This window comes from Anas acuta, chromosome 24 (genome assembly GCF_963932015.1).
Source record: "Anas acuta chromosome 24, bAnaAcu1.1, whole genome shotgun sequence".
NCBI lineage: Eukaryota > Metazoa > Chordata > Aves > Anseriformes > Anatidae > Anas > Anas acuta.
Genome location: NC_089002.1, coordinates 2,769,628 through 2,781,620, shown reverse-complemented (window position 1 = coordinate 2,781,620; position 11,993 = coordinate 2,769,628). Strand labels below are relative to the sequence as shown.

The window sequence follows — 11,993 nt, the reverse complement described above, 5'->3', positions numbered from 1 at the left end:
TAATGGGAGCATTTCATACCCAAGGCATCAAAACCCCTGGTGCTGGCTGCGTGCAGCTCCGAGCGCCGTGCACGAGCTGCGAATAAACCCGAGCGGCGACGCAGAGAGGGGCTGCTGTTCTCTTCAGCAGAAATGGGAGACGATTATTCACCCAGAGCAGCTTTTGAGGCTTTTCAGAGCCTTGCTGCTTGCTCTGCAAGGCTGGGGTCTCGCTGTCTGCCCCTCTCCGTGGCTCAGGGTGCGCCGAGGACGCCCTGTGCTGGGCGCACGGTGTTTAAATGCCATCTAGTGGGCCTGGGCTGGGAAGGGAGGCTGTGCTGGGGTTTGGAGTGTGCGTGGCTGGGCAAGGCCAGGCTGAGCCCAGCAGGGATTTGTGCAGCTTTGTTTTGTCCAGTGTTCAACCAGAGAGCGCCTGCGGGCAGCCCTGGCAGGGGGAGGTGGGCTGGGGGGCAGCATCGCGCAGGGGCTGGGTCCCCTCACCCAGTGGGACCAGGGCTTGGAGCAGAGATTGACCAGCACAGGGACACGGCTCGGAGCAGAGCAGGGACCAGCATCACCCCAGGGCATGCAGAGGACCCCCCCCGGCATCGCACCTGCATGGGCTTCCCCCACACGCATCGTGCAACCAACCCAAGTCCCCTCGTTGTGACACCAAGATGCCATTTGGAGGTGGAAAAAAGGGAAGTATCCCCAAAAAGAAGAGGTGGTATCCCTAAAAAGAAGAGGTGGCATCCCCTGGGAAGCTATGGAGCCTGCCCTGCAGGGCCCCCACAGCCAGCACTGGGGGGAAATGTGCACCCCAAAAGCCCCCCAGGGTCTCCTTTACGCCCCACTCCCACGGGCTCCCCGTTTTCTGGGATTACCGTGACAGCTGCCACGCTCTGCCTCTCCCCACGGGGCTGGCCGGCATCCCTGAAATCCTATTACCCAGTGGCAAGAGAAAGAAAAAGTTAATCGCATCCTCCACTCGCTCTTCCCCCACAGCGCCGTGGGGCTGGCGGAACCGGCGTGGGGCTGAGCCCGAGGTGCTGAGCCCATGGAGCCGGCTCCGGGTCGGTAGCGGCTGCGGGGGCTGCGGGGGCTGCTTTTGGGGAGCAGGTCGGGGCCATGCCGCTGCAGACGGAGATCCTACGAGAGGTCTGGGCGGCCAAAAGGTGAGCGGGGCCGGGCAGGATGAGGTGCTCGGGGTGCGATGCGCTCCCCCCCATGCGCTTTGCCTGCTCCGGTTTCTTTTTTTCCCATTTAATTGCGGGGTGATATTCTGGTTGAGTTTCGTTGTTGTTGTTCTGAGGGTGGGTGTGAGGATGCTCGTTGGATTGCAGAGGGAAAGGGTTAATTAGGGCGGATTTTGCCAAATTAACCTCGTTGCTGTCAGCCTTGGCAGAGGCAGACCCCGTCCTGTGCTGCCTGGTGGGGAGGGACGAGCTCGCCCTGGTCAGGATGGGGGCAGCTGCTTTGGCAAAGCGGGGTCCCTTTTGACTCAGCACCTCCAAAAATTGCCATTTCAACCCGTTCTGATGCAGAAGTGATGGAAAGGTTTCAGTGTCACAAAACAAAACGAGTGGAGCTGAGACGTGAGACCCAAAATACTGGCACACGCGCTCCGCTCCTCCTCCTCCACGCCGTGTCCTTTTAAAAAAAAAGGAAGTTTTGGGGAAGGAAAAGGCTCAAATATTTATTTTTGGTGGCACTGGATGTATTGGCATGGCCAAAATGGGATGAAGCTGCGAGGAAACAGCAGCATTTTGGGAAGGTTCCAGGGGAGGCTCCCCCCCCCTCCCCACCTTCCAGCCCTCACCTGTGCAGGATCCGGCCCCAGCAGGAGGCTCTCGCCCCCCCCGGGGAAGCTGTGTAGGGTTCAGTTCTCCCCCAAACCCCCCCAGAGCTGGGGAAAGCCCTCACCCCTTTCCTTCCTGTGCCCCCACAGCCCCAGCGAGGAGTCGGGGAGCCCCAAGCAGCAGAAGCCGAAACAGGTGAGGATGAATCCTTCCCCCCCCTCAGGTCCTGGTTTTCCCCAGGGACTGGGACGCCCCCAGCCCCACACCAGGATGGGATCAGGTCCTCCCTCATGGTGCCCAGCCCCAACTGGGGGCCAAAATTTGGGACCCCCCACTCCCTCGTGCATCCTTCCAAAGCCCATCTTCATCACTCCGCAGGGCCCATGAGGTGGGCTCTTTGTTCCTAATTAGTGCTTTAATTAAGCCTTTCGGCTGAGCTGTCAGCGGTGACTCACTTTCCAGGGGCTGTGACCCCGACAGCCGGTCCCTCTGCTCTGGGGGGGGGGGCTGCATTTCGGCACAGCCCCCGGGGGTCAGCCCCCCGCAGAGGGGGTTTCGTGGAGATGTAATCAGCCTGCTTTAATTAGCAGCCCCTCCTCAAAGGGCTTCGTTAAGTAACGAAGCAAAGGGCTCCTGTGCTGCTTAAGGGATTAAAGGGGTGAAGGAGCTATTCGAGGGCATCAAGCTGAGGGTATAAAGGGCTGGGGTTTCCAGCCCCACCAGAAGCCCCCTGGGGATGCATTTTAGGAGAAGGCAAAGTGTTGGTGCTGGGGGCTGGATCTGGCCCTTTGCAACCCCCCCGTGGTGCTGCTGCACTGGGGGCTCTGCCCAGCTGGCAGCAAAACCTTGGCAAGGGGGGAAAAGCCCTTTTTGGGGTGGGGACCCCAATGCAACCAGCACTGCTGCACCTTCTGGGGGCTCGGAGCTGGCCCCTACTCCCCAAATATCCCCTGCCCACAGCTCGGTGCTGCACCACATGCTCTGTATTGGGTAAAGCAGCGTTATTTATAGCCCAGGTTAAAGGGGATTAGGTGTGCTGCCCCTAATCCCCCGCTTCCTCCCGCCTCGCTCCTCACTGACCTCGATCCTTGAGGCTCCGGCGTCCCCCAGCCCTCCCCACGGCCTCGAGGCTCCGTACCCACAGCCGGGTTTCCACGGGGACCTTTTGTGTGGGTGAGAGGAGATGGGGGCACGGAGCTGTGCCGCCTGTCCCCGTGTCCCTTGTCCCAGCTGGGGTCCCCCTGGGTGTCCCCTGTCCCCAGGAGATGACGGGGGGGAGGTGGCTCCCCATACAAAGTCACCCCACGTCCCCATGGCAATGCCAGCGTCATGTCCCTTGTCCCCTGGGCTGGCACATCCTGGTGCCACCGCTCTCCTGTCTGTCTGCTAACAGCACTTTTGGTTTTCCTCCCTCTGCTTTCCCTCCGCGGGGCTGCCCCACGGTAAGGCGCTGTTTGATGGGGTGAGCGCATCCCTGCTCCCCTGCCCGCATTTCGGGCACCCCCGCTCCCACAAAATGCCCACGTTTGGGGCATTTCAGAAGGGGCTCCGGCTGCTGTAGGAGCAGGGATTTCACCCTGGGGTGGTCTCGTCTCGGCAGCACCATCAATGAGGGCAGAAAGTGAAGAAGAAGCGGCAGGAGCCCACACCGGAGTCTGCACCCGAAGCCAAGCCCCGGCGGCTGCGGGTGAAGAAGCCGGGCGAGTCGGGGGGTGCAGAGGAGCCCCCTGCCCCGGCACAGGGTAAATGAGGCAGCCTGGGGGTCCCCCTGCCAGCCCCAGTCCCCCTGAAGCTGGGGGACGTGTGGGGGCTTTGCCTTTTGCCCTGGGACACGCCAGGCCCCCCAGGCACGGCGCTCTCCATCACGGGGTCGCTTGAAATGCCCAGGGGTGAAGAAGCTGAGGAAGAAGAAGGAGGAGAAAGGGGAGGAGGAGAGTGACAAGGACCGCTGCCCCAAAGCCACCCGGGAACCCCGAAAGAAGAAGGAGAGCCCGGCACCCCGCTCCCGCCTGGCCAAGGTCCCAAAGAAGCCACAAGGTGAGGGGGGGGGACACGGCGGGCAGCACCCATCCCCACCACCCATGGGGTGCATCTGCAGCGGGCTCTGCACGCCCCTGGGGTGCTTTTTGTCCCCCAAATCCGCTAAAGGCACGGGGAGGAGGACGAGGACCCCAAATCCCCAGCCCCACGCGCGCCCCCGCGTCGCGCGTGTGCGCCCCGGGGCCGCAGCCACGAGGGGGCGGTGTGGCCGTGCGCGCCCCCCCGCCGCCACCCACGGCCGGGACCGTGCCCACGGCAGCCGGTGCTTGGGGGGGGGACGGTCCCTGCCGAAAAAATTGGGGGCTGCGGGGACCTGCTCCCGGCGAAACCGTCCCATCGCCAACGCCGTCGTGTCCCCGCTGGGCAGAGCCGGCCGAGGACTCGGAGGATGAGGATGAGGAGGAGGAAGAGGAGGTGGAGGATAAAGATCCGCCGAAAAAGCTGAAGAAGAAGGTGCCCAAAGAGCCCCCCGCGGGTGAAGGACGGGAGAAGAAGCTGAAGGCGAAGGGTGAGCGACTAGGGGGTGGCTCCATCCCAGCTCCGTTGTCACTTGCTCAAATCCTGTCCCCATCGCTGTCCCAGGAGGCTCGGGGGGCTGGGGGCTCCGGGCCATCGCCCCCTCCCCATATATTGTCTGCGTTGCTCACCCCTTCTTCCCTGTCCTCTGTCCCCCTCCCTGTCCATCCCTCCAGGAGACAAGAGCGACCCCGATGGCAAAGCCAAACCCACCAAGAGCACCAAGAAGGAGCCGACGGCCATGTTCCAGGTGAACGGGGAGAAGAAGGAGAAGAAAAGCAAGAAGAAAGGTACCGGTGAGGGGGGTGGGCGGCCCCGCTGCCCCCAGGTGGCACCCATGGCCAGCAGCACCCACGCCACGTAACGGTGTCCCCGTGTCCCCCAGCCGCCACCGGCAGCGATGAGGAGGACGACTCCGACTCCAGCACCAAACCCATCAGGTCGGAGAAGAAGAAAAACCCCGCGTCCCTCTTCCAGACCGGCGGGGACCCCCCCAAGGAGAAGAAAACCAGAAAGAAAGGTGAGAGTGGACTCAGAGGGAGGTGGTGGGGCTGGAAGGGCTCTCGGGGTCACAGGGCACCCCTGGTTATCGGGGGGTTGTTACCAATGGTGTTGGGGTTCCCTCCCTGCTCCTGCCCCGTTCTGCTCACAGCTCCCCCCAAAGCAGCCGACAGCGAGGAGGAGACCCTGGAGTCACCGCAGAAAAATTCCAACAAGAAGGGCAAAGGGAAGAAATCCAAGAAGGTACGGGGGGAAAAAATAAAAAAAAAGAGGTGTGGGGATTTTCCCTGCGGGGAGGTTTTGGGGGCTTGGAGCACCCCCTGGGGTGGGCAGCGGGTCTGGAGAGCGGCAGGGACATCCCTGCTGTCCCCAAAGCGGTGCCACATCGCGGGGGGATGTCGGGATTGAGGAGCTGTTATCTGGGAGAGGAGATGGTGGCACATGGCACGGGCAGGGCTTGAGGGAACGAGCTCGAAGGGCTCCGGTTTGGCCTTGCAACAGAAGGAGGAGAGGCCCCCGTCACCCGTCATCGAGGTGGACAACCTGGAGGAGTTCGTGCTGCGCCCGGCTCCGCAGGGGGTGACCATCAAGTGCCGGGTGACACGGGACAAAAAGGGCATGGACCGGGGGCTGTACCCCACCTATTACCTGCACTTGGATAACGACAAGAAGGTGAGACCGGGCGGGGGGTTACGGGAACACGGGGCTCTGCACCCCCCCTGGGAGCACCCTGGTGATTTGGGGTGGATGCCGGTGCGCGTCCCGCTGCTCCTGGGTGCTCCTAGCCCTGCTGTTCCTCCTGGGAAACATCCCCCAGTGGCCAGGAGCCACGGTCACATTAATGACAGCCCCGGCTGGGACACCGGCGGTGTTTTGGGGCTCGTCTTGGCTGCGGGGACATTGCGCAAGGTCCCCAAACAAGGTTTCGTTTCGCAAAACCTTGCGCAAAGGGCACGGCGGGGCGACGGCGATGGCACTGCCCCGGCCCCGCCGTCCTCCCAGGTCTTCCTCCTCGCCGGGAGGAAGCGCAAGAAGAGCAAAACCTCCAACTACCTCATCTCCATCGACCCCACGGACCTGTCGCGGGGCGGCGAGAACTTCATCGGGAAGCTGAGGTGAGGCGGGCGCCCCGTTTTGCCGGCACCCCCTTTTTTTCTCCTCGTGCCGGGAGCGGGTTCGGCGCGCGGGAGGAAGGCTCGGGCTGGCTGAATTTCGGTGTTTGCCGCTGTTGGCTGTGACCTGAGGAGCGTCGGGGGGGGGGCAGGGAGGGGGAACAGGCTGGGCCGGTTCCTCCCGTGGGGCAGCTCGAGGCGAGCAGAAGCGCCGGCGAGCGCGGCAAGCCCCGGCCCGCTGCACCGCCGAGCCGCCGGCGCCGTGCCGCAGCGCCTCTGAGCCCACCCCCCAATTTTGGGGGACGGGTGCCCTGAAATGGGGACAATGGAGATAAAGGGATCAAGGCTGGGTGCTGGTCGTGTTGCAGCGTCCGTGCTCGGGGCTGGATGGGGGAAGCAGGAGGGGTTGTGGTGGGTTTTGAGGTCGGAGCAATGCTGGGCTGGGCTGGAGGGGTGCGGGGATGCTGTGGGGTGGGTGGTTCGGCCCCCCAGGATCTGAGCACCCCAGCCCTACACGAGCATTGCACTGAGGAGAGGGTGCCCGGGCCAGAAAGTAGCCAGAGGGAGGAGGGGGAACAAAGGTGGGGAATTATTGGGACCGGCTGTGGTCACGTCCTGCGCCGGCGCTGCAGGTCCAACCTGATGGGGACGAAGTTCACCGTGTTCGACAACGGGGCCAACCCGGACAGGGCCAACGCCGACTGGTCCAACGTGCGGCAGGAGCTCTCGGCCGTGGTTTACGTAAGCGGGGACCGCGGGGGGCCCCAAATGGGGCGTCCAGGGCATCGTCCCGGGGAGGTCTGTGGACCTGCAGGGTGGGCTGGATCCGGCCCCAAGCCCTCAGGCTGGGTGCTGGGGAGGGGCTGCAGCCCATGGTGGTCGCTGGATTTATGGCCGGGGCTTCTCCTGCAGGAGACGAACGTCCTGGGGTTCAAAGGGCCCCGCAAGATGACGGTCATCATCCCTGGGATGAACTCGGATAACGAGAGGGTGCCCATCCGGCCCCGAAATGTAAGTCAGAGCAGCCAAGGGCCAAACAGGGATGGGGCCAGACCTCCCCCAAAGGCTGGAGTTGTTGGGGATTCTCTTGGGTTTTACCCAGTTTGGGGCACAGGAAGACTTTGAGGCGTTCCTAAAATTGAAGGCACCTCTCTGGGAGGCGGAGATGAGTGTCAGTGTCCATATATTTTTCTCGGGGCTGTCCCCCCTCTCCCAGCAGGGCCCTGCCATGGGGCAGCGTGTCGGGGAGCACCCAGGGATGGGGCATCCCGCTGGGAACACCACGGGGGTGGCTCCGGGGTGCTCCGGGGTGCTCTGGGGGGCACCTCCCCTTTACCATCTCCCCCTCTCCCTCCCCAGGACAACGACGGGCTCCTCATGAGGTGGCAGAACAAGAACATGGACAACGTGATCGAGCTGCACAACAAGGCGCCGGTGTGGAACGACGAGACCCAGTCCTACGTCCTCAACTTCCACGGCCGCGTCACCCACGCCTCCGTTAAAAACTTCCAGATTGTGCACGGCAGCGACCGTAAGCCGGGGGCGGCTCGGGGGCTGATCTTGGCTGGGGTCCCGGCACCCCTGCAAGCACCCTTTTTTGCTGCATTTTTATTTATTTTATTTATTTTTTGTCTCGCGGGGCTGCTCCGGGGGGCCCTGCTTGCGTTTGGCAGCGCCGGGGTGGAGCGCGCAGCCCCGCGCTCCGGCAGAGGGAGCGCGCGTGTCACCTCGTGCCGGGCAGATTAGGGCAGGGACCCATCCTGCAGGGTGCTGAGCCCGGTGCCACGCCACGGGGGCACCCCAAGCACCCCCCCCCCTCCACCATGCACCCCACGTTGCCAATATGTACACCCCTGGGGCACGTGGCACCTCGGGGACAGTCCCTTGGGGTGTCCGCGTGCGCAACGACCGATGCGGGACCCAGCCGTGGCTCCGGGGTGGGTTTGCACCCCCAAACCCCACAGCACCCCCAAACCCCACACTCCACGGGATGGCGTGAGCAGCCCCATGGTGAGGGTCCTGCCACGGGGCAGAGCTCAGCCCCGGTGCGAGCAGCCGGCCGCGGCCGCTCGTCACCTGTCCAGCACAGTCAGAAGCCATCGGCACCCGGGGTGTTGGGTTACAGGACAGAAAAAACCTGCCGGGGGCCCCCGGTTATTTTTACAGATTTCCTGTCACCCGCGCTCCAGTGACAGCAGCGGCCACGCCACGGGCGTCCCACGGGGGTTTGTGGGATCCGCACCCCTCTGCGGGCTCTGGCTACGTGGGGAAGGGGCGCTGGGGGGGGCTGAGGGATGCCACGTCCCCACTATACCCTGCTGGATCATACAGTGGGAAAACATTGGGGTTTTTTGGATCAATTGTGCTGCAACAGGGCACAGGAGCTGGGCGCAGAGTGGCTGCTTTGCCACACCGCTCTTTAAATCCCCTTGGAAAAAGGGACGGGGGCGCAGGGAGGGGGCGCAGGAGCCGTCCCCCCCCCAACCCCACACCCCCTCCCCTCTGTCCCACAGCCGACTACATCGTGATGCAGTTCGGGCGCGTGGCCGACGACGCCTTCACCATGGACTACAACTACCCGCTGTGCGCCCTGCAGGCCTTCGCCATCGCCCTCTCCAGCTTCGATGGGAAGCTGGCCTGCGAGTAGCCCCCCGTGCCACCCCCCCATCCCCCTGCGCCCCCTCGCTCCCTCCCCATTTTTCGCTCACCCAACTTCAGCCGCCCGTTCCCCGGCTCGCCCGGGGCCGGCTGCGGGTCCCGGGCAGGAGGCAGAGTCAGGCCCGGGGTATATTTAGCAGATGAGGCTGCCTGTGATCCCGATTTCAGCCCTTTGAGACGTTTCTTGGACTCGAATCCTGGAAACTCATCCCTCTTTTTCTTTTTTTTTTTTGGTCTGTTTTGTATTTTGTAGCGTGTTCTTTAAACAAGAAGGGGGGGTTGGTGGTGGCCTTTGGTTTGGGGTGGTTCCTCGTCCCCCTGCGGGCGCGTGGCCGGGCTCTGCCCAAGGTCACCCCGTGGCACCCCCAGCGCCCACCACCTCCAGGACCAGGATTTTATTTAACATTTCATTTAAGCGCTACGAGTGGGCACAACACTGCTGGGGGGCAAGGAGCCCCCAGCCCAGCCCAGCAGCAGGGGCCAGCCCCCCAGCACCCCTTTGTTTGCTCCTCTGCTGTGCGCACCACTGCTCAGTGCCTTTTGGGCACAAAACCCCCAATTTTCACCACTTTCTCCGGCACAAGTGGCTGTGACGTGCCCAGAAGTGCAGCGCCCCTGCAAGCCGTGGGGGTGCCCATGAGCCCTGTGGGATTTGGGTCCCCAGGGAGCAGCCTGGCCCCCACAGGGTGGGCACGTGCCGGAGGGGCAGTTGGTGCCACCAGGAGCAGACCTCGAAGGGAAAAGCACGGTCGCAGGCAGAAGCATCGGGTGATTCACGAGGTGTGGGGCAGCTCTGAGCCATGCTGCTGCACGGGGACCGGTCCCGCAGAGCCCCCGCTCCATCTCCATGTGTCCCCGGAGGTGACAAAGTGGGGGTGCCACCCCGTGACTCAGGCCCCTGGGTTGTAAATGGGTGCTGAGCAAGGGGAGATGCTGGAGAAGGGTGGCGTGGGGGGAGCAGGGCAGCTCATGGCCTGTTTTCTAGCTTTGGTGGGTGAGGATCTGGCTGCATGGAGGGTCCCAAATCCGTGATTTCAGTGATGAGAAGCACCGGGACCTATCAGCGTGTCCCAAAAGGCCACCCCAATGATGCTTCTCTCCCCTGCTCGTCTCACAGACTGCCCCCCAGGGATGCTGATACAAGTCGGGGTCCCCTTGCCTGGGTGCAGATGGGTCCTCCCCTACCCTGGGGGTTCTCTGAGCCCCCAAAGTGCCACGAAAGGTGACTGGAGCGCACTGGCAGAGGAGCAGGAAGCAGATGAGACAGCCGTGGTTGTGCAAGAGGGGTGCTCGTCCTCGCTGGGCAGTGTCGCAACATTGCCGTGGCCTGAGCCTGTCCCTGTGCTCCCATTGTCCCCATGCTCCCATTGTCCCTGTGCTCCCGTTGTCCCCACAAGCCCATTGTCCCCATGCTCCTGTCCCCACAAGGGGCTGGGGGCAGAAAGTGGCAGCGCTGGACCCGTGCTGGACCCCGCACCTGGTGCGATGCAAACGTGGGTTGGAGAAAACCCCAAATGCGGAGAGCGGTGCAGGATCGTACCCCCCGTGCTGCGTCCCTCCATCGCAGTGGCACGGGGACCAGAGGACTCCTTCCCTGGGTGCCACCAAGCAAACCCAGGGTGGGACAGGCTCCCTGCACACCCCCGTCAATGCCAGCACTGTGGGGAGGTGACAAGGGACCAGGGCAGCAGCCACACCGCTGGCCAACATCTGCCTTGGTGGCTTTGCAGAAGGAGCCCATTTTTTCCCAAAAGCCGCACAAATTTGGGCTCCGTGATTCATCCGATGATCGCACGGGGGGCAGATGGGGCTGTCCATGTGCCTGTGCGGGATTTTATCCCTTACCCACATGGCAAGACCCTGGGAGCGAGAGGAGAAACAGCCGCTGGGGTTTAAGGCCAGCGTCTCCTGGCTAGGTATGGCCAGCAAATGTGGGGGAAAGCGAGCGCTTTCTGCCCAAATCCAGCCGGGAACCACACATCTGTTTGAAATTGGGACACGATCGGCTGACGGGGTGAGGGCTGCCTCCACCCGCACTTGTCTCCGTTTCCTGTGCACCGGTGGAAGCCGAAAAGCCAAAGTGCAGCCGGGGAGCGGGGTTCGGCTCGAGGGGCTCCGGGAGGTCTCCAAATCCCAACGCACACCCACGCGGGAGCACCGCTCATCCCCTGGGAGCTTCTCCCTTAAAACACCCCTGTTTTTTTTTTTTTCCATTATGACTTGCACCCCAAAAAAAACTCCCAGCCTGCAGCCCCGCAGAAGCAGCCAAAGGGAACCTGAAGCTGCAGAGAGTGTGATGCCACCGCGTCCCAAAACGAGCACCTTCGGAGGCGATGCGCAAGGAAGGCGCACAGCCTACAGCAATTACAGCGCCAGCCGCCTACCCCAAATCGCTCACACAAATCCTCCTAACCCAAACCAACTGCAGCACAAGGAACAAATGAAAACAATTTAATAGGGCGATGGATATTCGGGCCCTTTTGTTTGCGCTGGCTGTTAACACCAGAGGAGATGAGGAATTGAAGCACAAGAAATGTGTATCTACTTTGGCCGACGGAAAGTGTGACGGATGTGCCGGCAGACCAATGGGTGAGGATGAGGATGTGTGCGTGGGTGTGAAAGGAATGCTCGCTGCAAGAAAAGATCAAAAAAAAAAAAAAAAAAAAGCAAAAAAAAAAAAGGGGGGGAAAGAAGAAGGAGCCTTATCAACTTCAGGGGAGGCCAAAGTGTGCATCTTCCTCGGAGAAAGGATTTTCTCAATCCCAGGGGATGAGCTTTACCCTGAGGCGGAGACTTTGAGGCTGCTCAAGCTTCAGTTTCGGGGGCTGGAGTTAGGCTGGTGGTGCGGGGCTGGATTTAACCCCATGAAGCACACGAGTTCTTCCCGGGAGCCAGCCCAGGAAATGCGTTTTATTTTTTTCCAAGTAGGTTATCAGGAAAAGAGGGGGAAAAACGTCCCAATTTCAATGCTGAGCATCCCACCGAGGACACGTCACCACGGTGCCACAGGCAGTGGCCAGGCATTCCCCATCCTGCTCCGATAAACGGAGGGATGCCAGCCCAAAATGTGAGCATCCCAGTGGGACCAGAGGGGAGCCCAACACACGGAAACTCCTCACCCCAAAATTTAAGGGCCAGAGCCCTTGGGTTCCCAGCACGTGCCCTGCCCGGCAGACAGCAGCGCTCAACCTCCGGGGCTTTTGGTCCGTGCTTTGAAGTGGTGATACATTAATTAATTAAAGAAGCAACTGGGACGTGCGTTTTTCTCTCCTCTCCCCCCCTCCTGCAAATTCATTTCCATGATGTTTTTCACGTGGGAAGGCAGGCTCGTGCCTGATAAGCCGGGCTGAGCTGCGGGTTTGCAGGACGGGCTCCTGCTCGGCACAGC

General features: G+C 62.2%; 1 protein-coding gene across 1 annotated transcript; it reads left to right on the top strand.

Moving 5' to 3' along the window:
- The first annotated feature begins 4,429 nt into the window (after positions 1 to 4,429).
- TULP1 (TUB like protein 1) lies at positions 4,430 to 11,360 on the top strand. The gene is made up of 9 exons (XM_068660349.1): positions 4,430 to 4,624; positions 4,720 to 4,854; positions 4,987 to 5,078; positions 5,337 to 5,507; positions 5,838 to 5,950; positions 6,580 to 6,688; positions 6,860 to 6,958; positions 7,307 to 7,478; positions 8,461 to 11,360. The coding sequence occupies exons 1-9, from the start codon at positions 4,576 to 4,578 to the stop codon at positions 8,592 to 8,594; spliced, it is 1,074 nt and encodes a 357-aa protein (XP_068516450.1). The 5' UTR covers positions 4,430 to 4,575; the 3' UTR covers positions 8,595 to 11,360.
- Positions 11,361 to 11,993: the final 633 nt, after the last annotated feature.

What these genes read in the sequence shown, in the direction of transcription:
- TULP1 (XM_068660349.1), top strand. Translation starts at nt 4,576, where the DNA reads ATGTTCCAGGTGAACGGGGAGAAGAAGGAGAAGAAAAGCAAGAAGAAA. An exon ending in ACTTGGATAACGACAAGAAG is followed by an intron (nt 5,508 to 5,837) that starts GTGAGACCGGGC and finishes CCGTCCTCCCAG; the next exon opens with GTCTTCCTCCTCGCCGGGAG. An exon ending in AACTTCATCGGGAAGCTGAG is followed by an intron (nt 5,951 to 6,579) that starts GTGAGGCGGGCG and finishes CCGGCGCTGCAG; the next exon opens with GTCCAACCTGATGGGGACGA.